General features: G+C 39.2%; 7 protein-coding genes across 10 annotated transcripts in view; 4 read left to right on the top strand and 3 right to left on the bottom strand.

Moving 5' to 3' along the window:
* Positions 1-14,307, top strand: part of LOC117782824 (guanine nucleotide exchange factor DBS) — a 47,654-nt gene extending 33,347 nt beyond the window's left edge. For 3 of the 4 annotated variants that reach the window (XM_034619869.1, XM_034619871.1, XM_034619870.1), the window contains exons 11-18: positions 6,801-6,917; positions 8,484-8,579; positions 10,363-10,548; positions 10,616-10,933; positions 10,991-11,188; positions 11,248-11,733; positions 13,333-13,459; positions 13,562-14,307. In XM_034619869.1, the coding sequence (XP_034475760.1) occupies positions 6,801-6,917; positions 8,484-8,579; positions 10,363-10,548; positions 10,616-10,933; positions 10,991-11,188; positions 11,248-11,733; positions 13,333-13,459; positions 13,562-13,665 (1,632 nt within the window). In that variant the 3' untranslated portion in view covers positions 13,666-14,307. Of the gene's footprint in view, positions 1-1,422; positions 2,762-6,800; positions 6,918-8,483; positions 8,580-10,362; positions 10,549-10,615; positions 10,934-10,990; positions 11,189-11,247; positions 11,734-13,332; positions 13,460-13,561 lie in introns of those variants that run through there. The other variant, XM_034619872.1, reaches the window with a different exon arrangement.
* Positions 14,308-14,808: 501 nt separating this feature from the next.
* Positions 14,809-16,260, bottom strand: LOC117782825 (ribonuclease kappa). The gene is made up of 3 exons (XM_034619874.1): positions 16,084-16,260; positions 15,838-15,957; positions 14,809-15,461 (listed from the first exon to the last, which is right to left on the bottom strand). Exons 1-3 carry the CDS (start codon positions 16,150-16,152, stop codon positions 15,363-15,365), a joined length of 288 nt encoding a protein of 95 aa, XP_034475765.1. The 5' UTR covers positions 16,153-16,260; the 3' UTR covers positions 14,809-15,362.
* Positions 16,261-16,838: 578 nt separating this feature from the next.
* Positions 16,839-17,738, top strand: LOC117784808 (josephin-like protein). Its single transcript, XM_034622634.1, has 2 exons — positions 16,839-17,215; positions 17,281-17,738. Exons 1-2 carry the CDS (start codon positions 16,965-16,967, stop codon positions 17,582-17,584), a joined length of 555 nt encoding a protein of 184 aa, XP_034478525.1. The 5' UTR covers positions 16,839-16,964; the 3' UTR covers positions 17,585-17,738.
* Positions 17,739-17,852: 114 nt separating this feature from the next.
* Positions 17,853-19,042, bottom strand: LOC117784807. Its single transcript, XM_034622633.1, has one exon. The coding sequence runs from the start codon at positions 18,917-18,919 to the stop codon at positions 18,128-18,130; it is 792 nt and encodes a 263-aa protein (XP_034478524.1). The 5' UTR covers positions 18,920-19,042; the 3' UTR covers positions 17,853-18,127.
* Positions 19,043-19,493: 451 nt separating this feature from the next.
* On the top strand, positions 19,494-23,067 carry LOC117784927 (zinc finger protein DPF3). Its single transcript, XM_034622783.1, has 3 exons — positions 19,494-20,170; positions 21,505-21,771; positions 21,841-23,067. The coding sequence occupies exons 1-3, from the start codon at positions 19,744-19,746 to the stop codon at positions 22,623-22,625; spliced, it is 1,479 nt and encodes a 492-aa protein (XP_034478674.1). The 5' UTR covers positions 19,494-19,743; the 3' UTR covers positions 22,626-23,067.
* A 253-nt stretch (positions 23,068-23,320) lies between these two features.
* LOC117783806 lies at positions 23,321-24,140 on the top strand. Its single transcript, XM_034621352.1, has 4 exons — positions 23,321-23,449; positions 23,508-23,758; positions 23,823-23,933; positions 23,996-24,140. The coding sequence occupies exons 1-4, from the start codon at positions 23,321-23,323 to the stop codon at positions 24,138-24,140; spliced, it is 636 nt and encodes a 211-aa protein (XP_034477243.1).
* A 109-nt stretch (positions 24,141-24,249) lies between these two features.
* On the bottom strand, positions 24,250-27,633 carry LOC117785383 (cytochrome P450 4p1-like). Its single transcript, XM_034623350.1, has 7 exons — positions 27,385-27,633; positions 27,123-27,323; positions 26,913-26,994; positions 26,735-26,850; positions 25,363-25,624; positions 25,061-25,287; positions 24,250-24,767 (listed from the first exon to the last, which is right to left on the bottom strand). Exons 1-7 carry the CDS (start codon positions 27,575-27,577, stop codon positions 24,292-24,294), a joined length of 1,557 nt encoding a protein of 518 aa, XP_034479241.1. The 5' UTR covers positions 27,578-27,633; the 3' UTR covers positions 24,250-24,291.
* Between the last annotated feature and the right edge of the window lie 48 nt (positions 27,634-27,681).

Raw genomic sequence — 27,681 nt, 5'->3', positions numbered from 1 at the left:
AATTAAGAATAATTTCAGTTTTCTGATACCGATCAATAACATGTACATGTTGAAAATTGAAATATTACATTTATCTTATGTTTTTAAATATTTTTAAGAAAAGAGTTAAGCCATCGAACAGATTTTGTATGCAGCATCCGCTGATGCGGTTCGCTTACAACCAATTGAAACATCTAACAACCGCTTGCAACATGTTGCAAACGAGCTTCGGGTAGCTGTCGTCCATTCAAGTCGTCTGAGCGACAGTTGAAGCCGATCTTTCGAACTGCACGCAACATCGCCGCGCATTCGAGTCGTCAGCGAAGTCGAAAGAAATACGAAACGAGACGCGCGTCGTGTCACAGATCGCGAGTATATTAAACGTCGCGATGTTAGGCATAATTATGAAAAGCTGCATTAAGTGATTGGGTGTGTGTGTGTTTATTGGCAATAATAGAGAGACGGGATCAATAGAGGTGTGACAAAAGCCGACCTCGCAACTGGACCATCCGCAATTTGCATGAGAATAGAGCAAATCGGTGGGAGCGGGGAGCAGAGTGCAGTGTGCAGTGATAGTGACAGTGACAGTGGCAGTGATCACGTCAGTGACTGTGAAATGCGAATTGGGAAATGTGCAGCAAATGTATTGTTGCAATAATCGTTGTTGCTTCTACTGTTTTCATTTTGTTGTTGACCGCCTTGGACTTGGTCAACTGGAGATAAACTTTCGAATATGCCCATAGGCAAAGTACCCCAGGCGCAGTCGATCGCCATGACCCGCAAACCGTCAGCGAGTGAATCGCCGAGCATGGACAGCACGATCGACTCGCGGATGTCGAGCAGTGAGCTGCTCCCGATGGAGCTGCTCAAGGTGAACTATGTGCATCAGTGCAAGCAGGCCATGATGCGCAAGTCGAACGAGCCGCTTCCCACTCCCCATCTGAATAATCCCGCCCGTTTCATGGGCTATCGCCGCCAGCCGGCACCAATGCCAATGCACAGCGTGAACCAAGTGCCACGCCCTGGTCTGACACGCCTGGCAGGTCAACTTTCGCCCAATAGCGCCCACAAGCCCCTGCCCGCTCTGCCCCCGCCCACGGTTGAGTCCTGGCTGTTGCTGGCGAAGCCGACGAAGCCGCAATCCAATGACTCGGATTGCTGCTGTTCCCAGACCGCCTGCTCGTGCTCCGACTCCAGCTCGGATGTCACCGAGGCGAGTACCGTTACGCCGGACTGCGAGAAGTCACAGAGCTGGAACTACCGGGACATTCGGCGGGACATAGCACGAGCTGGAGCTGCAGCTGGGATCAAATCTCGAGCCGATCGCATTGCGCGCATCGAAAGAAGAACCGGCCAATCCCCATCCCAACTCCAATTCCAATCCCAATCCCAGGTGCAGAATAAAGAGCCAATAGATGGTCAGTGTGCAGCATGCGTGCTGCAGCCCGATCCCATGAGGAGTCCAGTGCTCCCGGCGAATCGGTCGCGCATACCAAAGCCGATGGTAGTGCGCAACGAGGCTGCACCGTACAGTGAGGCAAATGTGCAGCTGCAGCGTCGAGTGAAGCAGCTGTTTCAGCAGGATGTGGTGCACAGCCACAATGCGGCGCCCAGATGGATGTTCCAAAAAGCAGGGAGTCGCACTGGAGCCGGGAATACTCCGCCGCCTGTGGGAGCAGTGGAGCAGCAATCGCCTCGACTACAGCAGAAGACCAAGCTGGAACGCGTCCACATCCGCAAGAAGCGACAGCCATTGCATATCGTCAACCAGCTGACTGGAGAGGGAGCACGTGCATCCATGCCGGACACCAAGAGCAGCTGCAGCTTCAAACTGCCACAACTTAGTCCAACAACAAGTGCCGTGATTGCTCAGGGTGAGCGCATGAAGAGATTCTCCCTTGAGAGCTGCTCGGACTCGGGTGTATCCTCCTCCAACGACACCAAGGAGCAGCAGACCAAGCAAACGAATCTGCGGCGGGAAGAGAAGTGCGTCGATTGTGTCCAGGTGCTGGAGACTCCAGTGCCTGCCAAGCACAAGCAAAAGCACTATGAAAGAACACCTGGCAGTGGACAGTCCAAGGTACTTGCCGACCCCAACGACCTGCAGAACTTTGCCAAGAAGAACGTGACCAAGGCGACGACCACTGAGCTCCTTACGGCCGCATCCGCCGCCGGAGGAGTCCAGCCAAAGCAGTGCAACATTGAGAAGGAGCGGCATCTGAACAACCTGAATCATCAGTCGACTTCAACTTCAACCACAACCATAAGCATTGACGACAGCTGGGTTCAGGAGTCCTGCAAGGATCCTAGCGACGACTACATGGACACAGACTCTCTAATGCTCCCGACCATCCCTCAACCCGTGACCCCGCCCAACAGAAATAGTGTCAAGATCTTTGTAGACGGTGGAAATGGGGTTAAAGGATTAAGCAGGTCGCGTATCCTGGCGCCATCGTCAAGGGATTCAATGTCATCCTCGGGCTGCGGCTGTTCCAGTCGAGACAACAGCTCTCTGTGTGAGTCGGAGCAAGATTGCTGTTCATGCTCGGGACATCAGGGCATTCGACCGTCCAGTCCGAGCTGTGCATCCTTCGACTGCTGCAATGCCATCGGAGGCGTCTACTGGAACAACGCGTGCTATCAGATTGAAGCCGATGCAGGCGCCGGATGCTGCTGCAGTCTGTCCAGCTGTGACGAGGATGATTGCTCCTACTACGGAGGCGACTTTGTCGTTGAATTGGATCCCACTCCGCCTCGACATAACAATAAATTACCGCGAAAGGTACGATCCAAGCGTAACTCGAGACCCAATAATTATACGCCCCTAATTAGGCGGAAGTGGGGCTCTTTGGCGTTGTTTCCGCTCTCCACGCTATCATCATCCACACTCTTATTGTCTGTACTGATCATATCTTACTGGGAACTATCCGCATAGTTTCCATAACTTGCAGTTATGTATTTTAGTTCCCTGTCAAGAACTATTTGCATTTACCGTTGGCCAACAGTGTAACGTTTACACTTTTGCACTTACTCGATAAGTTGTCACTTAACTACAGTTTGTGAATTACCATTAGAAACATAGTCAGGAAATTATCTAATTGAGAGTGTATGACTGGGACTTAATTACTCTAATTGATTCTTGTTTATCAGCGTTTAAGTATGGCGATCTGGCAACAAGTTACCAAATAATTTGTGGTCAACATGAGCGAAGCTGATGTAATGTGGTTCAGGTTATATTACGTGCCTCGCCTTTTTGCAGGGTTAAGCATTCCCGCCCAAATTGTTGAAAAAATTGGTTTTGTGGGGTATAAATTCACATTAAGGCGTTATTTTTACTGTGGAACTAAAAAAACAACAACAAAAATCACTTGAATTTGTCAATTTTTTTTCAAAAACAGCAGAGCTTGAAATTGGGCCATTTTTGAGATCAATATATATGTTCCTTCAGTATATCTTTACATCTCTAATATTAATGTATTTCCGTTGCCTCTAATTGCCGTTGCCTGTATTGCCGTTGCCTACAAATCGAATTAGGTTATGGCTACACTCCAGCATGTACGTATTAACTAAATTTTGGTTATTCATTTTCGTCAAAATTGGAATTATTTTTGATTTAGTAGAGCGTTTGCTCTATACACATTACATAAATAGATTAATAAATTATCAGATGTTATACTACTTTGATAATATATACTAGTGGATGTATAATTGAAGTGAATGCTTTCAAACCTCTTGACCATCAAATGACAGACGGTCTCATTAAGTTAATGATCGTTTTAAAATACTACTAAGAATAGATAATTATATATGATGGGAAACGGTTGATAGCTCATATCCGGATTGATGGAAATTATATGCACATATAGCACAAGAAATCTGCAACAGGAAATATAGTAGGTTTGAGATTCGCTCACTATATTATCCGACATACTCCAATGACACGAAATACTCAAACTCAACCCAAATGGAGCACATAATTAGGTCTCTGTTCGTCTTTGCAACGGATGAACTGCTCTTATAATTATTAATCACACATATATACATGCATAGTACTTCCAACCGATATGCAATTGTTATATAACCGAAAGACACACATCCGAGGCGCCCAAAGAGCCGAGTGAATATGCTGATCAAAGGTGAAGGTAGCGTGGAATATACCTGCACTATGTTACCGTGTGCCAGGAAGCTTCGTTTCATTAATAAATACAACAGCTCAAATGTAGCAAGCAAAAAAAAACCACTTTATGTTTGATTTGGACCGTTGTGGTTTTCATTTCGCGGTTTCGTAACAAATTATGAAGATACTTTGCATTTTTTCACGACGAAGCAATTCGTCAGATATACTCTACTGTTATTTTAGTACGATTTTTTCGTTTACTTTTTAAGTAGTAGCCTGCGGCTTCATTAACACCAGGCCAAAACATGATCCGTTGTTTGTTGATAGTAGTTAAGGTTCATATAATTGGTTCCGTCGCGTCGTCTGTCCACTTCAAATATGTGTTTATATGTAAGCAGACATAAAACGACAAGTTATGCTTGTGTGACGATCTGGCCACGTTCAATTTAAAAGTCTACAAGTCAGGTTGAATCGTACTTTTGACTAAAAATTGTAGCCTGAGGTAGTGGGTCAAATAAATGGGTAAATAAAACAAATAGACTTGATGGCGTCTGGTGTGGCTAGCAAAATCTATTCCCACTCCCATTTCTGCAAAAACTTTGTGATATTTTATTTTGAGATTTGCTAATATCACGAATTTTCGTCACTGATCAGTACTTTATGAAGAATTTGATTGAAATTTTCTTTAAGGGGCAAGTTCTCTACTGTTGAGATTTCTCACTTTTAAGTTTTAAAGTTTTTAAAAAATTTTTTTAATAGAATAGAATACAATTACAGAAAATTACAAAATTTCGCTTTTCGGATCTTGGAAAATAATTTTTTAGTGTTCTACATGGAGAACAGGGCAAAATATATATCGGTTCTGGTACCGGAATCAATATTATTCCCTGGGTAAATTTTGATTGCATTCTGCCCAAAATGTTCCACATGAGTACTAAATACAACTTACACATTTTTGTAAGAATTAAACTAGAATTCTCCCTCCCCAGACTACACATGTATGTATATTTTATTCATACACTTTTTTACCATTTGGGTAATAGATACCTACGCAAATTCTCCAAGCTATCATCTTTGTTTTTTTGTGTCTCGCATTTACCGCTAACACCTTTCACTTTCCCTGTTGTTATTGTTGTATTACCAATCAATTTTTTCATATGCATATGTGTGTATTTTATTATTGGCTTCTTACCAAGTTGAAAGAATTCAAGAATTCAATCTCTGCAGAAAGCTGATCTTATCATTTCAATCAATTGTCATAAAGTCTTACGATTAAGATTTGATTGGACGTTGCTTTTTAAATACCGAACTTTATGAGCGTGTACCGTTAACACTTGATCTGAATTTCTCTGTTTGTGTGTTTATTGGCCCCGATTGAAAGCAGCCCAAAACAACAACACAAATTCGTAGTATTTGTCTGGGCTGGCAACTCGAGCTTGTGACCTTCATGGGCTTTCCAAAACTTGGCTCAGTGGGCAATTAGCACTGCCAGAAACTGAAATTATTGTCACCAACTTTAATGTCATAATTTGCCAGGTTTGCAGTGAGATTTGGCATCTCAGTGAGACGATTGTTGTAAACCAAGTTAGGGGAACAGCGTTAATTAATTGTCTTTGTCGACAAATTGTACTCTCACTTTTTTACAATCTAATTAAGTATAGTTATGGCAGGGTAACTGAACCGTAGGCCTATATAATAACTATACAGAGGCATATCCAAATGGACAGGGGTTAGTTAAGTGGCCCAGTTTTTGCTTCTGCTCCAAAAAGTCAACGAAATCGAAATGGAAATGGAAAAGTAAAGAACTGAGCCAATTTAGACCTTGTACTCTTACATTTACTGGTAATACTCGTGGCAATGGGAGAACCAAAGAATAGAGTTAATTCTGCCAAACCAGGCGAGGGAAGTCGCAATTAAAAGCTGAAACAGACTGTGAGCTGCTAACTTGGCCAATTGAGTTGTTGCCTGTTGGCGGTTTAGAAAGCGCAAAGTCTCGAGTTGCTTGGCAATTATCTCATACACTGTTAAAGCAAGTAATTAGATCCTCCCACCGCTTAAGAACTCATCACTATTGGGTAATGGAAAATGTGAAATGTGAAAAAGGCGACACTTGGCCATTAAAAGCATTCCAAATGGGCAGCTCTTTTTTTTTTTTTTGGTTTAAGTATGAAACCAAAAAAGCGTAGAAGCATGGAAAGTCGAACGAATTGACCGGTAAGCGGTAAGAGAGTGGAAAGAGGCAAACGGTCAACCTGAGCCACAGCGAAGCGAAAGTGGTAACAGTGGCTGCCACTGGTGGTTCAGTGGCTCACTGGTTTCTTGCCTACTAAAAGGCCAAAACAAAACTAAAAAAGAACCGTTTGTTTACATTTAAATAAACTTTGTCTAGTTAGAAAAGTCGCAGCTATTGCTAAGCTGTCGAAACCTTAAGATTTGTCCAAAAAGCGACACAAACTCGTCTCTGAGATCTGTGCCAACCGTTGTTTCTTTTAAGTCAGTGGTCAGTTAGTAGACTTAAGGCCTTCTTTCTTGTCAAGTGTGTTCCCTTTAGAAGTGTGTTAAACGCAGTTTGAGTTTGCAGAGGAAACCACGTCTACATATTTCGATATTTGGCGAGCTATTTGAATCTCTTTAATATATATTAATTATTACTGCTATTTATATTTCAATATACATTTGTGTTGGTTATTCTTCTTTTTTTCAGACTGGTATACATGAGTTACGACCCAGATCTATGGACGGTGTCATTGACCCGGGTTCGTTAATTGGCGACAACAGTTCGAGTCCAGACAATGCTGAACATGCAATACAAAATCAACAGGTTGGTCAAAAGCTTAATTACCACATTATATAATTCATTAAACATATCTAAAACATACTTTTGATTAAAAGTAAGTTTCGAGTTATTATTTGCTTATTTAAATATTAACAAAAAAGAATACGCATCGATTTTAATAGTTAATCATTAAAGAACATTTATTCTAAGATAAAATTATTTGTAGTTACACCCGTTAAGTAAAAAGGTATATTGTATTCGTTGGAATGTGTGTAACATATATATATATATATATATATATATATATATATATATGTATGTATGATATACATTGTATGTATATAGCCATGTCCGTCTGTATGAACAACTAGATCGTAGAGACTATAAGAGCTAGAGCAACCAAATTTGGCGCACTGACTTCAGATATACCGTTATATATTATTATCTATCGTCGTACTTAATCGAATCCAGATCTGTTAAACAGAAGGGCAGTAATAACTGTTTTAAATTTTTCAAGAAATAAAAGCTCCTAAAAGTATGTAATGGGTATTTCTATAGTCGGGGTCTCGACTATAGCCTTTTCGACTTAATGGTTATGTAATAAATATTTTACATTTGAGAGTTTGGGTTATGAGCATTTATTCAAGTGATCAATCTAAGCTAACGATTTATTCTTGTTTTATTGCCAAAATCAAAAGCTGAGTATTATTACAATTGTTTTTTTATAACTGGTATGTTTTTTTGTTTGTTAGTACATTAGATCAGTTTGTTTAAAATTCTTAATTTTTTTTATAGCACTCGCAAATTTTGAATGAAATGAGTGCATTTTATAGGTTCATGACCACAAAAAAAAAACAGTTAAGTTCAATTGACCGTAAAATAGCCTGTGCTAAGTATTAAATGTCGCCGCTCCAATTAGCGACGGATTATTTAAATTTTATTCAAATTCTACTATATTAAGCCACAGCCAATTGTTAGAATTAAAATAATAATTTTAAATTCGTTTGCAACGAATTAAAGCATTAAAACAAATGAGTACGTAATAAAATTGACAAGTCAGCATAGGCGTATCCAATAATCATCGGGTTTATTTGCCCCTAGTAATGTGCATTAATCCGATAAGCATCCTCCATACAACACAGATTGCAAATGGTTTTAAGAATAAGAATGCCTATTATGTATTTAGTAAACAGCAACAGAGTGAATGAATTATCTAATTGCAGTTGCGGATGTAAACAGAAATCGAAAAGGATGAATTCACAGCACACAATTTGGAATGCTGTGATATTCAGTATAAGTAGTCTACACACAAAATTAAATGATCCTAGGTGTTACAATCTTTGAGATCTTTTCGCTTCTTCCGACAGACAGAAAGTAGTTTGCCAATGATTGGGTACATTGTATTGTCTTATAAATCCAGAAGATATTTGTCTAAAATCATTTATTCCATTCGATATCATATAGCTGCCATAGCAATCAGAGCTCTATACGGTTATCAAGTCAAGACAACTTTTCTTTCATGTTATGTTTTAGTTTTAACGCTTTTTTTAATTTTCTGTAATTTATAAGTATGAGTACTTTCTACAGTAATCAACCATTTTAAAATTACAGGATGCTGAGGCGCGAAGACTTAAACGGGGTCACGTGCTATCTGAACTACTGGAGACGGAACGGATCTATGTTAATGAAATGAGTTCCATTCTAAAGGTAAATAATATTCAAATAGATAACGATAAGTTTATTGAGTTGATGTGTAAGTAAGTCGCACAACGGTATTTATAACCCTGCCCACAGGCATGGAAGCATGAAGCCTGGAGTTTTAGTCTAAGTCTAAGTCAGTCTCTCACTTTGAGTCAGTGAAGCTGCCCAGTGGTCAGCGAACTGAAACCAATAGAGTTTTGTATTTTATGGAAGTTGCTGGAAGTTCTTCACCATGATGATGTTAATGATGATGATGATGAAGATAATGCCCAAGCAGCGCAGCGCTTGAATGCTTATGCTTGTAATTAGTGCATTAAACTCATTAGGCTAACAGTTAACAGTGGCAACAGTGGCATCGAACTAAAGAAGATACCACTAATAATTTGTAACCAATTCTTGTGGCCGACAGCCCCCAGCGAGTTGCCAGCAATCATTTAGCGATCGTCTGTTGTGCACGACGGTACAATACGAGAAGTTCTAAGTGCGATTTCGACTCTTTAAATTTAATAAATATGCGATACGGCGGCTACGATCTCCGCAAAGCTTCAAAGCCAAAGACACCGACAACGCAAAGCTCATTCCGGCTGCGACGGGTGCAGAATACGGCTAGCAATATTGTCGGACGATTCAACTTGAAGTTTGGCGATTCCCTGATCCGCAGATTCAACACCGACGAGCCTCGCGAGTCGCCGCTCTCGTTTCAAGGCTCCCTTTTCGACTCGCAGGCATCCTGCGAAGGCGTCAGCTATCGCCCGTCGGATTTTCGGCCCCGCTTCGATCTTGGGGGCAACTACATTTTTGGCACCAATCTGTGCAACTTTGCCACACATAACATACTAAACGGCAAGTCGACCATCAAGATAATCAACACACTGCAGGAGTGTGAGGAAAGAGAAGCCTCCTCCCTAGGTAATCGGGAAGAGGAACTGGACTGCCAACCCACGGATATCAACCACGTTGGCAATAGTCTGCAGCGCTTAAAGGATCAACGACGCACCATATTCAAGGAGCTGATCGAATTGTCCAGCTGTGACGAGTCGCTGGAGTATCGTTTGGTCAAGGACTATCTGGAGTCGAATAGTTACTCGGAAATTGAGAACGACACGGAGTTCAAGGACTATTTACAGCGCAAGAACTACATGGATATCCTGGCCTACCTTGACGACAACGAGCCCAAAAGCCTAATGTCCGTTTCCTCCTCTATAGCAAGGGCCCAAAGCTCTCTGGGATCGCTGAACATCGCCAAGTCGTTGTCGACTCCCAAGTCTCTGAAGGCTCCTAAGCAGATACCTGGCTTGGACAGCCAGATGTGTAGCACCTGTCGCTCTAAATGGCCAAATAATCTCAATATTCAGCCGCATCCTGCAAGTAGAAAAGGAAGGCTGAAGGAAACGGGAACGGGAACGGGAACGGGATCGGGATCGGAAAGGGAAACGGAGAAAACGATAGCGGATAATGTTGGCAGTGAATGGAGTAGCTCCTATCGAGAGATACTCAGCTTTTGTCGTCAGTTCTTCGAGGAGACTGGCGAGTCGAGAGAGCTGCCCAAAATCAGGAACACCAAGTTCAAGTTGGCCAAATATGAGCGGGTCCTCAAGGACTTTGTTCTGGCCCAGGGCTACGTCAGCGTCGAGGAGTATGTGGAGCAGAAGTTTGGTCAGTTTATTAGCAGTAAAATGAAAGCCTTCCATGATCTCGACGAATCGCATGTAACATCAACTTAGCTTATTCTTTTAACACTTCCTTTACTGTAGCGACTCCTGTGCTTTCTTTCTCCCATCCTTTCCAGGGCTACTACGATCAAATGCAGTCAGACGAGCTGATGCATCTTGTGCCGGCCAGTCTGCAGGGCAAGGAGGACATACTCTTCGGCAACCTGCACGAGCTCTACACCTTCCACAACGAGGTGTTCCTCAAGGATCTGGAGAATTGCATATCCACGACCGAGCTTGTGGCGCTTTGTTTTGTACAAAGGGTAAGCTTATCCATAAGGATGATGGAGTATGGAATTACATATATTGATGTTGTATGTTTACTTGCAGCGTGATACCTTCTATCGACTGTACTCGTTCTATTGTCAGAACATTCCGAGATCAGAGAGACTGCGTGAGACGCTTGTGGACACGCATCTCTTCCTACAGGAATGCCAAAAGAGATTGGGCCATAAGCTGCCACTGGCCGCGTATCTGCTGAAGCCCGTCCAAAGGATAACCAAGTATCAGTTGCTACTGAAGGATCTGCTACGATTCAGCGACAGTGGCAGCTGCACCAAGGAGTTGCAGAAGGCTCTCGACTGTATGCTCATCGTGCTGAAGTGCGTCAATGACTCCATGCATCAGGTGGCCATCACGGGATTCCCTGTAAGTAATAGCACATTCAATGTTGGTACTCAATTGTAAAGACTTCTATCTTCACAGACCGATCTGACTCAGCAGGGAGACCTGCTACTGCAGGATTCGTTCCAGGTGTGGACGGAATCAAAGAAGGACATCCGATTGCGCATCAAGCCACAACAGCGTCACATCTTTCTCTACCAGAAATCGCTGCTATTCTGCAAGCAAACCTCAAAAACGGGTCACAACAAGAGCACCTATCAGTTCAAGCACCACGTTAAGGTGCGTTCCATATCCCTGAAATATTTATGTAACTCCCTTTAATGATTGCCCTTTCACAGATGTCGCACATCGGTCTAACCGAGTCTGTTCGTGGCGATGCCAAACGATTCGAGGTGTGGCTACAAGGACGCCAAGAGGTTCACACAATGCAGGCTCCATCGCTGGAAGTGAAGAACAAATGGGTGGCCGAGATCAAGCGGGTGTTACTTAACCAGCTCGAGGAGTTGAAGGGCGAGAAGATTAAGCAGTACGGCCTCAACCATCGAGGACTTAAGCAGACAACGTCCTGGGACACGCCAAACATTATTCTCAGCTCAGCAAGTCGCACAATCAGCTGTGACGCCTCCTCGGAGTCATCCAATCGCAACTCCAACTGCAGCACCGAGGACAATGGATCCTCGACAGTTGCCGGTGGCAACTCGAGCAGCGGCATCGGCATTGGCATCGGCGACAGGGAGAGGGAGCATCAAGAGGCATGCGGCTGGAGCTCAGATTACTCCAACAGCGAGGATGAGATGTCCCTGAACGAGGATAATAGCACGCCGGTAATAAATCCTTCAAAGCTCTAATCTGCAAACATATATCGGTTATTGATAGATCTCTAACTTACTTTAATCTAATCAAACTATGAATAATATTTTTATACCTTCATTGGATATATCTGAGTTTATCTTATTTACTTTCATGAACAAACACAACAAAAAAAATACAAATATTTACGAAAATTCCCCTTCGTTACAATATGTATGTGTTATCGATGTACGATCGATGCATTTTTATTTGACATCTTGAACATCAATCGTCAATCGGCAGAGCTTCCTGAATGTCCTCGCACAGTGGGCCTCATACAATGCCGATGGTTCTTCGTCAACATCCTTTACGCGTACCAACAAATCAAACTCCAAATTTTATGTTTCCGTTGACTAGTGCAAATGGCTAGGTACGCGACTCTCAAGTCTAGTATGCACACTCTTAATGTAAAAAGAATGTTTGTAATGCGCTCTTAATAACATTTCATAACGCTAGATCCGCATGTTAATTGCTCTTGCATCCGTTAAAAAGATTTCCAGAAGAATACTTTCCTATAGGAAAGTAGAGATTACCGGATGCAGCAGAAAAGTGATTAGAGCCGATTCTTAAATAATTCCCTGCTTATTATAGCAAATTCAGAAACAAGGCATCAAAGCTAATAACCAATTAAAATCTCTAAATATCAAAACTATCATGCTAACTACTATCCCTATAATTGAACACATATTTACTATTATTAATCTTAAAATGGTTTTCTATATTTTTCATTAGTTATATAGTTATGTAACTGTAAATAGTTTAAACAATATTGCTAGCTATGTTAAGAACTGCTAGAAACTTTAAACAAACAACATAGAAATATATTTATTATTTGGTCTAATAATTAACACTTATTGATTTGCATTCCTCCGCAAAAGACGTAATAATTACACTGTGCTGAATTAAGTGTGTGTGTGTGTGTGTGCAGTGGTTGTGTTATAGATGTCTGTGGGCGAGTAAGAAGGATGACAAAAAAAAAAATTTGCGAGAGATTAAGAAGGATAAAGGCTATTTTTGTTAGTGTTTCGTAGAGTATTGGCGGTTTTTAATCATGTACATTTAACTAATTTTGTGACAAGAATAAATTAATATATTTGCTTTAAAAAAATAAAACCTTTTTTTTTTAATTTTAGTATTTTTTATTTTAATATAGTTGCTTCTAGTTCTTAGAACAAGTTAAAAGAATAAAAAATAAATATATGATTTTTTTTTATTTTATTAAAATAACTACTCGACTTGTTGTGCTCTTAAGGCCACCAAAAAGAAAATTTTGAACAAAAAAGAAGATCGCCTGATATTTAAAGAATGACATATAAAAGCCAGGTTCTCTTATTGTCTGCAAGCGTAGAAAAGAGAGGAATCAAGAGAACGCTGCACAGGAGCGACATGACTTGCTCGCTCATACAAATATGTACGAATATGCTTGCTACACTGTAAAGTTATTTGAATTATTTTGTTAGTGTAATTATAACGCCTTTTGCCAAAGCACACATTACTTACACACTTAAATATAAAAATCTAACATCTAACTGTAACTGGTCACACAATAACCTCTTGTACAAATTTTAATTCAGGGCAGTAAATTCATTGCCCTGGCTGATTACACGGCTATGGGACACTCGGAAGTTTCGATGCGGGAAGGCGAATCTATCGAGCTATTGAAAGTGGGCTGCGCTGGCTGGTGGTATGTGCGCGTCTTAGGTAAATGCATTTCATTAACATGAATGGTGTTGGGTTACTAATATATCAGTGGAGATTGAAAATGCAACTTGCTTACCAATTTTCACTTTTACATTTTCACAGATTCCAATTCAGAAGGTTGGACCCCGGGAGCATATTTGGAATCGATCAATCGAAAATCGTCTCGATCATCGAGCTGCAATCAGGAGCGAATAAATATCAAATAAATCTTTAGAAGAACACACACAGACTACGCACCTCTCTCTCTCTCTCTCTCCAAATATTTTATCGGCTTTCGAATACTCTACAGCACGCTTTCAAAACTTAATCTATCTGTAAGATAGACCACAGCATTTGAGCTTTTATCGTATATTTGAATCATATTACAAATACTACACTACTCATGGAAAACTCTACTCTAAGCCTTTCCTTTCGCCTCAACCCCGCAGCCATGAAGCCTTGTAAAAGTGTACATTAGGAAATCTCTAAAGTATTTCTTGTTAATAAATTATTATAAAATATGATAATCTACTTACATTTAAGAATTCCTACAATTATGTATGTAGCTTCTAGTATCTAGTCCATAGTATACTAAATGTATGTTTATGTGCATACTTACATATGTACCTATGTACATTAATATGTATATCTAGTATTTTGAGGACTGTTGCAATGATTGTTAAGGACAACTTGTCGAATATTTCTTGGAGTCGTATTAATATCAATTGATCAAATTGTTTTCGATTACAGTAAATATTTAAAAAGCATATTTATATACGATTACATTCATTAAAACCCAAATATATTTGTGTAATTTACATATATACTACAATTAAGTACATAATAAATATCCCAAATTAAAAACTAAAGGAGTTGAATCGTTTATTAGACGAAAGCTTATTTTATTTATTTTTAGGATGTTGATGCTAATTAAAAATATTCCTTTTTAAGATCGAAAAATTGTCTTTCTCATAATTTACGGAAAAAGACAAGCAAAGAAATAAGGACTCAATGTTACTCCATACGTTTTATGCCGTTTTTACTAATCACTCAAAAAATCGTTTACTCATACAGGTGCAATTGAGCGCAGAATCTCAAGGTTATATTTTCACACATCCAATGTGGTGTTCGCCTGGTAGTTCACGTGGTTATTTGTAATTTTTTTAAGTACTTTTGCAAGTATTTAAGAACCACAGCTTCCTTAAAGCAACTTGCGACTTCGTTTATATTTCAACCAATAATGTACACTGAAGTTTGATTCATAATTGCTTTATCTTTTAAAAATTCTTGATATTAAAATTTACTGCAGAATGTTTATCTTCACATGCTTAGACGGTTGTAAGCGTGGAAAAGATGACCAAATCTAAATGTATTTGTTGGAAATTTTAGTTTATTTTACATTAATATTGTTTCGTATTACCATCCCAAATAGACTACAAAGCTAACGAATAGTTATTCTCTTTCTTTGACATTGAATACAGAATACATTCATGAAGAAGATAAAGATACTTATTAACGCTTGAGATGTTTTTACTGGAGGCAGATCGTTTTGATACATATTGATGGCTTTTGTTGGTTTCATTTAATTAACGAGTACGACCAATTAAATAAAAATAATCGAACTAACAAAGGAATGTGATTATTATGAACAAACAATTGTATTACGTACATACATACATGAAGTTTTTACTTAATAATTATCATATTTAATTCAATTTAAACATTAGCAACAAAACTTTGGGGATATTATACAGTAAATAAACAAATTTCTTCAACTTTAAATAAAACAATTCAATACTAAGTGTGGTTTTGGTGCCATCGTCGTTGAATGCACACGTTACTATTATGTTTGTATGTTTTGTGTTTCATGGATTCGCATTCAGCTTCGACAAGCAGCTCATAGTTTGAAGTTGAAGCACGGATTTTAGTTGGCAGTTACTCTGCTATTCATGTAGAATTGTTGTGCAGACAGCAAAAGTGTCAATACGTAGATACACGCCGCAATCCAGCAGTTGTATGCATTCTGAAAACAAATAATTTTGAATTATTGTCGTATCCGGAAGTACTACATGCATTCATAAATAATTGTGACTATTTGAACACCCTATGATATGTAGGGATGGGAACCTATTCTCTAATCAAACTCAGATAAACGAACTTGTAAGTACAAAGATATACACAGATACTCGTACACTTGTATATGTGTACATATGTATATACATATATGCATGTATGAAGGCCTCTGGCCTTAGCCAACACAGCTTCGAGTGGTGGAAAACATTCATATATAATATATATGTATGTACATGTTAGTGAACAAGAATGGGTGTATATGCCCATGTACTTAGATAAGCTTATGTCGATAGATATGGATGCATATAATTGTTTTTAAAACGAACCTGATTGTATGCATTATTCGCAGCTGTATAAAATGCATCTAAGCTTGAGTACTTCTCCTCAAGTGGCAAATCCTCAATCAGAGCCACACTATGTATGTAGAAGAAGAGCCCCATGAGCACCTAGTAATGAAAAACATTTGCATTAGATTCACACTTACTATTATGCCAATCATTTGAGTGGGTCTTGTGACTGACTCTGTCTTCAATGACTCCACCAAACAAATCAATTTTAGCAAATACACTCACCAACTGCACGATTCCCCAAACGGAGATAATCAATCCGCAGAGGGAGCACTTAGGACCACAGATTTTCATTTTGCTAGCTTCGTTCTTCGGTGCTGCTCGACGAGGATGAAAATTTCTTCCAATTACACTGGATTTATCGTCAACAGACTTTTTTTCGCAGAAGCTAGCAAATGTCAGGTGAAAATCATGTGACAGTTCGTGGTGACTTTGGTGTTGGGTTCAGTGCTGCCAACTTGCTATAATAGTCATGGCGCAACAAAAAACGGGCTGGCAGGCCTGGTTTGTTTTCATATTGTATTTAATTTCCAAATTTTATAATTTTAAAGATAGAAAAAAAAGCTTGAATTACAAAAATTATGGGTCCAACGATATTAAAGAGTAATCGAAGTAGGCGGCGAATCAGCTGTGAAAAAACCAGTTCGAGTGCTTGGGGTGGAGCAATGCTGTTGGGTGAGGAGCAATGCTGTTATTTTGTAATTTTTTATTTAGTTCATTCAATTTTTAAAATTGCAATAACTTTGAAATTAGCTAAAATTTAAATTTCGAAATTCGAAAAAAAATAAATCTAAATATTAATGAAGGTTTGAAACTCGTCAAGAGAAGTTAGAAATTAAATTCTAAAAAAAAAAAAAATATATCATAAAATTGAGAAAATTCCAACAAAAATTCTGCAAAAATTTAAAAAATTCTAGCTTCAAATTTAAGAAATTGTAAAAATTTTATTTTGACAATTTACCCAAAATGGTAGCCTTTCGTACGGGTGGCAGCACTTGGGCCAGGTGGCAACGCTTTGTCTCACACACACATAAATCAAATTACTATACACAATAATAATAAAGGAAATAACCAACTAAAAACAACAATTAAATTTAGTGAGAGTCATGCCAACATCATCTGTTTACCACGAAAAACAAATGAGGCAATTATGTGCCTTACACGCGCTGAACAATTTATTTCAAGGCGATCAATCGTACACAAAGGCTGAACTAGACGATATTTGCAACAATCTGACCCCAAATGTGTGGATTAATCCTCATCGCTCAGTGCTCGGACTTGGGAACTATGATATAAACGTCATAATGACGGCACTGCAAAGACGAAACTGCGAGGCAATTTGGTTTGATAAACGAAAGTGAGTATCTAGCATTTATTTGTATCTAACTCATATCCAGAGTCTAATGAAACATCTTTACCCAGAGACCCGTCCGTCATTAACTTGGATGCAATTGTTGGATTCATACTCAACATTCCCTCGGACTACAAATTTGGCATTATAACGCTGCCTCTGCGGAGGAGACACTGGATAGCGGTGCGTCGAGTTGGCGACCATTACTACAACCTGGATTCGAAACTAAGCCAGCCGGAATCTCTCGGCAATGAAGCAGATATGCTTCAGTTTTTGCGGGAGCAACTCTCTCAAGAGGACCAACGTGAACTGTTCCTTGTACTGGAACGAAGCACAAGTGAAGAATCGGCACAGCGTTGGCTAAAAGAAACCTGAAACTTGCCTAATTCCAATTTAGAGTGTTAATATGTACACATTAGATTTGAGAAGAATTCACTGTGTGAACAACAACTTCGCATTCATAATTGAATGAATAAACCAATCAATGTTCGTAAATGATACAAAACTTGTGAAGAGTAACGTCTAAAAACACTTAAAGATTGACAGTTTCCACTCTGAAATGTTAAATGCATGCACACTTCTATGAAGAGTTGAAGAATCAGTGTTTCGTCGGACTCCCGCACATTGATCAGGATGAATAACCTTTTACTGAAATGTATGTCTGTATAGACACAATTTATTTAAATAAATACATACATGCGTTGTACAAAAATAATGCTTAGTATTCGTAATGTGTCAAAACTTGTATATAAAATGGAATGTTTCGAGAATGTTATTGATATAGATTCGAGGAAAATTCGGACTTAAAACTAAGGACGACGACTTTACTCGTTAAACAGATAAAAACACATAAAAGGACGGATATGTTATTTGTGTGTATCAACATACACGTGACGGATATGTTGGTTATTGTACGTTTTAAATGTCCGTCTGGATGCCTCCCTGTGGCGGAGCTGTTGGCTGACGACCTGGTTGAGGTCGGCGCGGGCGACTTGGTTCCGGAGCAAAGAAGGACTGTGCTGGGGCCGATGGGGCAGCTACTGCCGCGGAAGCCTGGTTTTGATAATAGTCGTCGCCATATTCGCTAACTTCGCGGTTGCTAATCTCGTTGAGTCGCTTGTATCGCTCCCGACGTGCTTCTACCATGTATAGAATGCCTGCTGGCAACAGCATCACGGCACCGACCACGGCAAGGGCAAAGGACCAGCCCATATCGTTGTTCTGCCAGCCGGGCATCCAATCACGGGAATCTCCTTTGGCTCCGAAAGTCACCACTGCGATGAAGCCGAATATGGAGGCCATGATTTCACAGGTGCCAATAGTAAGAAGCAACACTACGTAGCGGTCATCATCGCGAGATGTTCGCAAAATGGACAATGTTAGGGGCAAGGCAATGAGGCACATAACAAAGCACAATGTGGCAAACAGCTGAACTGCTATGTAGAATCCAGGCAGCAAGAAGTCGTGTATAATGTAGTATTCCTCTTCGAAGACCCACATGCAGCCGTTGAAGCGAGTGTCGTAGAATCGGTGAATGTCCTGGAAGTTGTTGAAGCACACCTCCCAAAGGCCCAAGTTGGTGAAGCGTGGATTTTGAATACGGCCATCAGTGACCAGCCAATAGGGCGTTGAAAACGCGATAATAAACAGCAGAAACGAGAACACTGATATGCCAAGTGCAACTTTTGTGCTGCGATTGGAAACGCCCATGGCTCTACTTTTTAATTACTATATAATTCGCAGTTAGACAAACGGAAAAGAAACAAAAAATACATGGACAAAACAAATTAACAAGACACAAATGTGTCAGAACACACAAACACGGGCGTGACCCAAACGTTGCCACCCAGTCCAAAGACTGCCACTCTATTAACTTCACCGATATGTCAGCATGTACCACTTTGGGTAAAATGTCTAATTTGGTAGCTTTTTCCGTTTTTTTTTTTTTTTTTTTTATCAATTTCTTAATTTTGGAGCTAGAATTTTTTAAATTGATGCAAATTTTTTTTTAGAATTTTCTGCATTTTTAAATATTTTTTTAAGAATTCAACTTGTAACTTCTCTCCCCCTTGGATGATGAACTTACAACCTTCATTAAAATGTTTTCCTTAATTTTATGTAATTTAGAATTTTAAATATTCATCGAATTATTTATTTATTGCGAAGTTATTGCATTTTGAAATTTGCAATACCCAGAATTTACATTTACCGAATATTTACAGTTATTAAAATAAGTTTGCAGCACTGTTACTGCATTGCGGCAACTCTGCACTTTCTTGTAAGCGGCAACTCTGCACTTGTCAGACTCTTGTTTTGTGGCACAAAACTTGTTTGCGAAAGCAAACGAGGAAAAATGCGTGTTTCGGGTATAAAATCAACTTCAGTTGCTTAAAAAACACATTTTGCAATAATAACTTTGTGTTTGTGAATTTTACCTGTTGGAGTAAGCTGTTATTTAAAGGCGTTGCAACGCTCTGCTACCGTAGTCTACTGCCGCTGACGCCGAAGTCGAAGCTGACGCTGACGGCAACAATATGGCTTCCGATATCGCGGTGGTAAACATTGGAAATTTCGAAAAGATTCAGAACTTTTTAAATGACACGGCTTACAAAGAAATACTTGAGAACAGCGAGAACTTTAATACACGTCTGTGCATTGAGCGACGTCTCCGGATGCCGTTCCTCGACCCCCAGACAGGCGTTGCACAGACACATTGCGCGCTCTTCATGAAGCGAAAGCAGCGAATGCCCGGCTTCCGACATGGCCAAATTTACACTTACCCTTCTGCCCGCTGGCGCAAACCCAAACGTCAGTATCTTCTAAATCCGCATCATAGCTACCGCGCCTACCAGTATCGGGAGCACCACCTTTCTCATCAGCACCAGCATCAACACCATCATGTACCAACGTCTGGGTCCGGAACGGTCGGTGCACGTGATCATCATCAGACGGAAAGTGCAGGTAAGACTTACATTTGTTTATAATCAAGCATTTAAGCATCCATATAAATACATATATAAATATGTGCTTACAAAGGCGTTGTAAAATCAATAAAACTCTTACAATTGCTGCTGCTTTGTTCAGTCTCATCCTCATCGCTTCCACCACCTCTGCACAGTGGTCTAAAGTTGGTTAGCACCCCCAAATAAAGTATCTCGACAATGTGCTTACGGGCAATTCAAATGCTATGGATATTTCTACTCTGCTATTGATGATAACATCTATGAAATTTATTTGATTTGATTTCACCTATCGGATTAAGTCTACAGACATTTTGACTAGCCCACTGTAAAATAAAAACAACAATAAAAGTTCATCTTAACATGTGAGGGACTATGATGCTGCATTTATATCATAGAGTTACATTTACGCAGCATGTGCGTGTGTGTGTGTAGTCTTAAGTGAAGGCAACGAGTAACCACCCCATAGGAAAACACACAAACATCTCTGCATATTATAGTTATTGGGGGCTGATTTATGGCTGTGGTTTCACAAGCAATAATACGGCTTGAATCCTCAACGTTGCGTAAAAGGGGCATCCACTATCGAATTTGTTTGTCTTATTCGTTCGTGAAACAAAAATTAATTTTATCACAACATAAAGAATGCACTTTAATATACGACAAATGAATGAAGACTTCCTTAGCTTTATTTCTAATTTTTTAGACCGTTTACAACTTGTTAATTTTACAATCAAATATTTACATATAAATAAATGCAATAATCGGCATTTATTGTATGTTACTAAACTGGAATTATTGTAAATCATGTCAGATTAAGGCAACTATTTGGCGTAGTGCAATTAAGCGAATTATAATGTACTAGATTCGCAAACAATTGCCGATTCGACCTAACGCCTTTAATTTGCTTCACTTGAGTAGGCATTAATCAGAATTTTCACTATATTAGACTTTACGAAATGGAAAACTTTTGTTTCGTCACTGCTTCTGTTAAAAAACTCTCAAGGCCAACTTCGAGTAGACCAGCAATTTTCGCCGGCGGAAAGTCTTCTAGAATAGTGGTCAAAATCATCTTCTCTTGACGTTTTCTGGTCAACTCGATACAAACCTTTAATAAAAAAAAATTATTTTGGCAACTTGGATGACAAAGGGTTTTAAAAAAAATATATATATGACCAATCCAAACCAAGTTTTTGATAGATAAAGTTTGTTTAAAGAGAAGTGTGCTTATCAGACACAATATAGCAATATCCGGCACACCTAGAATCGGATGATATTTCGTCCTATAAATGTATTCGTTCATTGATAAATATTATTTGTTTTTGGTTTTTGTAGCAATTGTTGCGACGGATGGCAACTCGATGGGCGCTTCAGGTGACAATGACAGTAAGGACTCTCATGCGAATGCTGAAAAGGAATGGTTCCATGAGGATATGGACACTTCCCATTACCATCATGTCGATGACTATGAAGATGACTTCGACTCTGACAACGATTTTGATGAGTCCTATAGTAGTAGAGGAAAGCGCAAACGCGGCTCACGCCCACGGCGCTCCAATGCCAATGTGGATGGGACCCCGAAACGTGGACGCAAAGGAGGTGGTAAGGATAATCTTCGAACTCATTATTTGTCAGTAAAAATTTAACTCTTCTTCATATTGCCCAACACAGGCAGTCGTCGTCGCAATGCAACCGATGGAGAGACTGGAGATCGTAGAAGGCGCGGAGCTGGAAATAGTGCGAACACTTCTGCTGCAGCTGCAGCGGCAGCGGCGGCTGTGGCACATGCTGCCAGCACTGCGGCAGCTGCAGCAGCAACAGGACTCTATGCAACGCACTCTAACTCAGCATCACCGATTCCCATTATCGACGAAACCTCACAATCAGCTCTGGTCATGACGGCACCACTACCTTCGACATACGAAAAGAATCCATTAAATGATGCAGGCGCCTCAAATGATTCAATTCCATTGGCCACAATGGCTAGCATGGGCATGTCAACCACAACAGCTGCTACCCCAGCTGTATTCACGACTGTAAACGCAACCCCAACCACTCCGTTAGCCAGTCCCAAGAAGAACAAGATGCGCACTGAACGTGAAGTGGCGCAGCCATCACCGTATTGCGATTTTTGTTTGGGCGATCAGCGAGAAAACAAGAAAACCAATATGCCCGAAGAGCTTGTATCTTGCTCGGACTGCGGTCGTTCTGGTCATCCATCATGTCTGCAGTTTACGCCTAATATGATAATATCAGTGAAGCGCTACCGCTGGCAGTGCATTGAATGTAAATACTGTTCTATTTGTGGCACATCCGACAACGATGACCAGCTGCTTTTTTGCGACGATTGTGATCGCGGATACCATATGTATTGTCTTTCACCACCGCTGGTGACTCCGCCTGAGGGCTCGTGGAGCTGCAAACTCTGTATGGAGGAATTCCACAAGCACAAGTAAAATGAAATGACATGAGAATTGAGGTGTAGAGAACCAAGGGGACGTCGCTAAAGATGTATCTGTCATTTTGTTTGAATTTTCACTTACATGCTTAAATTACAAATTAGTCTCCCAACTCATAAAGCCGCGGCAGCTCTTGAAATTAATTTAAATTTAATGTTCATCTTAAGTATTCCTTAGTACGTTTTTAATTTTATGTACCTACTTAATTTAATTTTTTATTTGTAACTACGCTTATATGGACCGCCCCAAGTATTGTAAGTATTTCCAGCCTTCCGCGCAAAGTGATTGTCACAAGTTCATTACACGAGGTCCTTAAGCAAATCCAATCCTTATCGTACCCCTTTTTTTTACAAAGTTTTGTGTAAATTGTACGATCCATTCTATGAAAATATAATTAACATAATGCCAATAAATACTGCAACACTTTTTGTATCCATTATTTCGATCGGCATTTGATTTAACTCAAACGTAATGAGGATTGTTGAATTGAGTCGTGACAGTTGCCACCTAAGTAACTCTTAGAGTTGAGAACTTGGTTAGAATAATCTGGAAGTGTCAATTACCTTAGAACGTTGCACTTTAGTAAATAGGTTTTGATAGGAATTCTAACAACAGTTTGTTAATTGCTGGGAGCTACTTACTCATTCAGTTGCACTCGAGAATCTTTTGTCAGTCGCGTTTAGTTGGTCAACATGAATCGCAGTGTGTGGTACGTTTGTTTGTTAACTCTGTGCCTGGTCTTATCTGCACAGCTGAAAGACCACCGGACTCGATCTAGACGCTTTCTTATCTTTCCTCGTCAATCCCCAACTAGGCATCAGGTAAAATAAATAATTTTAATTCTAGCAAATTACGGAGCATCTTCCCACGAATTCCCAGTTCATCGCCGGCATTGGAATCCCGGCTGATCTGTCATATGAATCCCTAACCGTCGGTCATGTACTGAAATCCGAGTTCTTTCTGCCGTATAATGCCAGCGTGTACCGACAAAACCCATATCTGCCGGAATACCTGCCGTCAAGAGTGTCCTTAAATGATGGCAGCGACGGAATCACAATTCGTCACATGGCAAAAAATCCCTCCGAGATGCGATGGCAAATTTACGCTTACATTGAGCACATGTTGAATGGGTGAGTTTTAATAAATTAATTGAACTTGTATGTATGTGCATCATTTTGGATGTTGGACTTGCAGTTATGGCTATAACGGACATGAATGCCTGCTTCAAGCCATTTGCGAAGCAAGTTCGATTCGATTTTCAAGGAACTTTAATGTATTTCATGAATTGCTGCACTTGATGCTAAGGTATTTTCGCTATTGCAGGTTAGTTTTCAGATATTCCGAACTTAATTAAGCCTTTATTGCAGTCCTTCCACAACGCTGAATAAGGACTCAGTCGAAGCTTTCGATTTTATGCTGGCCGAAAAATCTAATAAGAACAATTGCGAAATCTACGATTGTAACTTTAAACTTTTGGATTGGATTTCGAAAGTAATACGTATCAATATTTAATTTCAGATATCTTCAAATAGATCTTGCAAAATGCTTACTTATCATTTATGAATACCCCAATAAATACTTAGAAGTATTTTTTTGAATGTATCGCTTATTGCTTAATGAATTGAATAAACAGACAAATTTGAATATATTTTTGAACTTTGCTTTAGGTGCGCTTCACAAACTTAATAAACACTTCAGATTTGGTTCGAATTAAAATTCCAGCCAAGAATCTGTATTCCTTCGGATTACTGACGGGTAATATTTCAAAGTTTCTAAGAATGTAGACCAACAATGTTTTCACTTCCATCATAGCAAACTTTTGGCCAATACAATTTCTTCGACCAGCGCTAAAGGGAATAAAGGCAAAGGGATGCCTGTGATCCGAGTTTTCAGGAAGGAATCGTTCTGGGATGAATTCATTTGGTTGATCAAAGTAACGTGGATTGCGATGTATATCGAATATATGCACTATAATCTGTGTGCCATTTGGCAGAAGCAAATTGTTCGCTAGTTTCGTATCCTCATGACACTCCCGCATAATGCCTGGCACCGATGGGCAAAGTCTCTGCGTCTCCTTGATCACGCATTCCAAATATTTCAGTTGGGCCAGCCTACGGTTGTCCAGTTCCTTAAGATTGTCTGAAACAATTTCATTCGATCATATTTTAGTAAACGAAATAATCTTGCCCATACGTGTACATTTACATAACATATTTCAAGCTCTACACATAACGTCAATAGATGTTTAGAGAATTAAATTTTAGAAAAAGTGTTAGATAAAATTATTGTGAGTGTAATATAAAAACTTAAGTAAAGTAATAGTAATAAAAGTTTAAAGAAATAGTAATAATGAAAGTACAGGTGGTAGTAGTAGTATTGCAAGTAGTAGTAGTAGTAAAATTGGTAAAAGGATTGGAAGTATCTGTACTAACCTGTGTTGGGTATTAGCTCTGTAATCTCCTCAACGCATCGCTGCTGCTTTTGCGGATGATTGGCCAAATAGGCGAGCGTGAGTATGATATTCATAGATGTCGTATCAAAGCCCTCAAACATAAAAGTGTCCACTTCTTCGCAAATGCCAGCATGATCGATAAGGCCTTCCTTTTCCGCCATCAACATTGTGTCCAGCATTGCATAACGTTGCTTAGTATTCAATTCCCTTTGCAGAATATCAAAATTTATATACGAGTTAATATATTTATGTAGCTATACGCTATTGATGGAGTATGCATACCTTGATTCCACATCGTTTGACTCCTTCAAATTATACTCATTAAAGTTCTGTCTTCGTTTTTCTATTATTCTGCTTGAGAATGAATGTAATTTTTTGAGGGTCGGTATATCCTGAAGGCCATCACCATAATGATTATAAAGGGCATCGCTGGACATGAGAGGATTTATAACACGCTTTATAAAACTGTGCTCCGCTATTGTGATGTTATTTCTGTATTCATCACCATCGGAGCAATCGTCCAGTTTCACGCCAAGGGCAGTTTCTAATTAAGGATTAAAGATAAATATATGTGTAGTAATATTCGAGTTCGTAGTAAAAGTAAAATTTGATGTCAAATTAATATTAGTAGTAATAGGTGTGGTAGTATTAGTATTAAAGGTAGAATTAGTAATTGTAACTTACAATATCACACAAAAACAAAATCTCTACACGAGGTAAAAGTCTAGTGATGAAACCATATTCCAGTCCCAAAATTTCTGATATCCAATTTTGTGACGAACAAAATAAAGTTTAATATAAAAATTTTAAATTTAAATATAAATTTATACAAAATTAACACGAAAATTAGCGTTCTGCACTTTGCGCAAAAAAGGTGAGCTACCACGAACATACAAATTTCTTATTTGTTAATATCTTGAGAAAGCAGATATGTGGGAAATATAAAAATTTGCGGAATGTTATTGACTATAACCTATTGAAATTTAATAAATATGTCATGTGTCAATTTTTAGTATTTTAGCGCTTTGATGCAAACAGAAAAACAAACAAACTGACTTCTCATTTAATTTTTAAAAAATCCGCTAAAAATTTCAAATTTAATAACCTTTTGAACTAGTTGTTGGATTAATCGGGGTATCAATCAACTCGTATTTTTGATTAGAATTTTTATAAAATATAAAATTTTACCTAAAGGCCCCAACAGCCCCACTAGCTGCCATCATTTAAATTTTGCCCCTCCCACTTACCTCCCCTTACCTCATGACCCATGTGAGTTAGAAAAAGTCTTAGTATGCCATTTTGTAAGTTAGGACTAAACCAGTCGATCGGTATATAATCGATCTGATTGGACTCGTAGCAAATTTTAATTGTTAGCTGTATATATTGCTAGTCGCCTTTCGCACTATTTGTGCTGGTTTCGTCACTAGCGCGGTCTGCCGTCCGCAGTGACTAATTCAACTCCAAATAATTTTATTTCTAATTGTTCTTTTTTGGAAATAAAAGTAGAAGTGGAAGTAGAGGTGGTAGTAGGAGTTGTTATAAAAGTAGTATTTAAATAAGCTGATCAGGTATTGATAGTAATGAAAGTATATGTGGTAGTAGTGGTTTTGGATGTATAAATAGTAATAAAAATAGTACTAGCTGTATTTAGTACCGCATATGCTGTTGAGGGTAAATCGCGGTATTACGTCGTTTAAATTAATCTCACAAGGTCCGACAGTATTATTCGAGATTTTTTGTAGAAGGTCTATCACTTTTACACTTTCCTGTCTGTTCAAAAGATATAATAATAGATAAATATGATAGCACATTCCATAGCTCTAATCACTTACTTAAACACCTCTAAGAACTGTTCCAGTATTTTAAAATGAAAAGCCGGTGTCAGTAGTTTTCGTCTGGCATGCCAGTGTTGACCTGCAAAGGATATAGTTATGTATGAGTCATAAAATAAATAATTGTTCACTATTAAATCGCAACAACAACAAACAGATGTTTTATAGTTGAAATACAAATGGTAGTAGTTATGTAACTTAGTGGAATACCTGTGCTCGTCAACAAGCCCGATTTCAGAAATGGTTGTAGAAATCGATACATATCACCTTTGGTAATCAAGTTATTGTCATTGAGCACTAACTCAGCATCGTCGGCATCAACAATGTTGTATATTGGAAATCCAAAAACATATTGAATGTAGCTTCGCTTCAGTTCCGCAGCATAATCACGAGAATAATAAAACAATTGTTCTATAGAAATGGTCAAAACAGTTATTTTGTAATCGAAAGATTTTGCACTACATCTTCTCACCAGAGGTCATCCCAATGGTATCAAAAGTATTGCCAAAAATAGTCGTTCCTTTTCCCTTGGCAACCGTCTTTTCCAAAGGTCCACCATCAACGGTTTTAAAACGTCGACATATTGACAATAGCTCATAGTCTTTTCTAAGGCTTAAAGCATAAATGGCTAGTAGAGCCAGTAATATTAAAATAATAAATAACATTGAAAAGCCGAAACTCAATTATTATCACTTGTTCTATACACAAAATGTGCGGATAACACGTCAAATTCACTCAACCGTCAGCTTTCGACTAAAATATGTAGATT

This window comes from Drosophila innubila (assembly GCF_004354385.1).
Source record: "Drosophila innubila isolate TH190305 chromosome 2R unlocalized genomic scaffold, UK_Dinn_1.0 1_C_2R, whole genome shotgun sequence".
In the NCBI taxonomy this organism is placed as follows: Eukaryota; Metazoa; Arthropoda; class Insecta; order Diptera; family Drosophilidae; genus Drosophila; species Drosophila innubila.
The sequence above is the reverse complement of the archived record's forward strand: the minus strand, read 5'-3'. Positions and strand labels throughout refer to the sequence as shown.

Bases quoted from the DNA above. Each gene is read 5' to 3' on its own strand.
- LOC117783806 (XM_034621352.1), top strand. From the start codon at position 23,321: ATGAATCGCAGTGTGTGGTACGTTTGTTTGTTAACTCTGTGCCTGGTC. The intron at 23,759-23,822 runs GTGAGTTTTAAT...TTGGACTTGCAG, and splicing joins ATTGAGCACATGTTGAATGG to TTATGGCTATAACGGACATG. The intron at 23,934-23,995 runs GTATTTTCGCTA...CCTTTATTGCAG, and splicing joins TTGCTGCACTTGATGCTAAG to TCCTTCCACAACGCTGAATA.
- LOC117784927 (XM_034622783.1), top strand. From the start codon at position 19,744: ATGGCTTCCGATATCGCGGTGGTAAACATTGGAAATTTCGAAAAGATT. The intron at 20,171-21,504 runs GTAAGACTTACA...TGGTTTTTGTAG, and splicing joins TCATCAGACGGAAAGTGCAG to CAATTGTTGCGACGGATGGC. The intron at 21,772-21,840 runs GTAAGGATAATC...TGCCCAACACAG, and splicing joins ACGTGGACGCAAAGGAGGTG to GCAGTCGTCGTCGCAATGCA.
- LOC117782825 (XM_034619874.1), bottom strand. From the start codon at position 16,152: ATGAAAATCTGTGGTCCTAAGTGCTCCCTCTGCGGATTGATTATCTCC. The intron at 15,958-16,083 runs GTGAGTGTATTT...TTTCATTACTAG, and splicing joins TTTGGGGAATCGTGCAGTTG to GTGCTCATGGGGCTCTTCTT. The intron at 15,462-15,837 runs GTTCGTTTTAAA...ATTTGTTTTCAG, and splicing joins CGAATAATGCATACAATCAG to AATGCATACAACTGCTGGAT.
- LOC117784808 (XM_034622634.1), top strand. From the start codon at position 16,965: ATGCCAACATCATCTGTTTACCACGAAAAACAAATGAGGCAATTATGT. The intron at 17,216-17,280 runs GTGAGTATCTAG...ATCTTTACCCAG, and splicing joins ATTTGGTTTGATAAACGAAA to AGACCCGTCCGTCATTAACT.
- LOC117784807 (XM_034622633.1), bottom strand. From the start codon at position 18,919: ATGGGCGTTTCCAATCGCAGCACAAAAGTTGCACTTGGCATATCAGTG.
- LOC117785383 (XM_034623350.1), bottom strand. From the start codon at position 27,577: ATGTTATTTATTATTTTAATATTACTGGCTCTACTAGCCATTTATGCT. The intron at 26,995-27,122 runs GTATTCCACTAA...TATCCTTTGCAG, and splicing joins GGGCTTGTTGACGAGCACAG to GTCAACACTGGCATGCCAGA. The intron at 25,625-26,734 runs GTACTAAATACA...ATCCTTAATTAG, and splicing joins TACCCTCAACAGCATATGCG to AAACTGCCCTTGGCGTGAAA.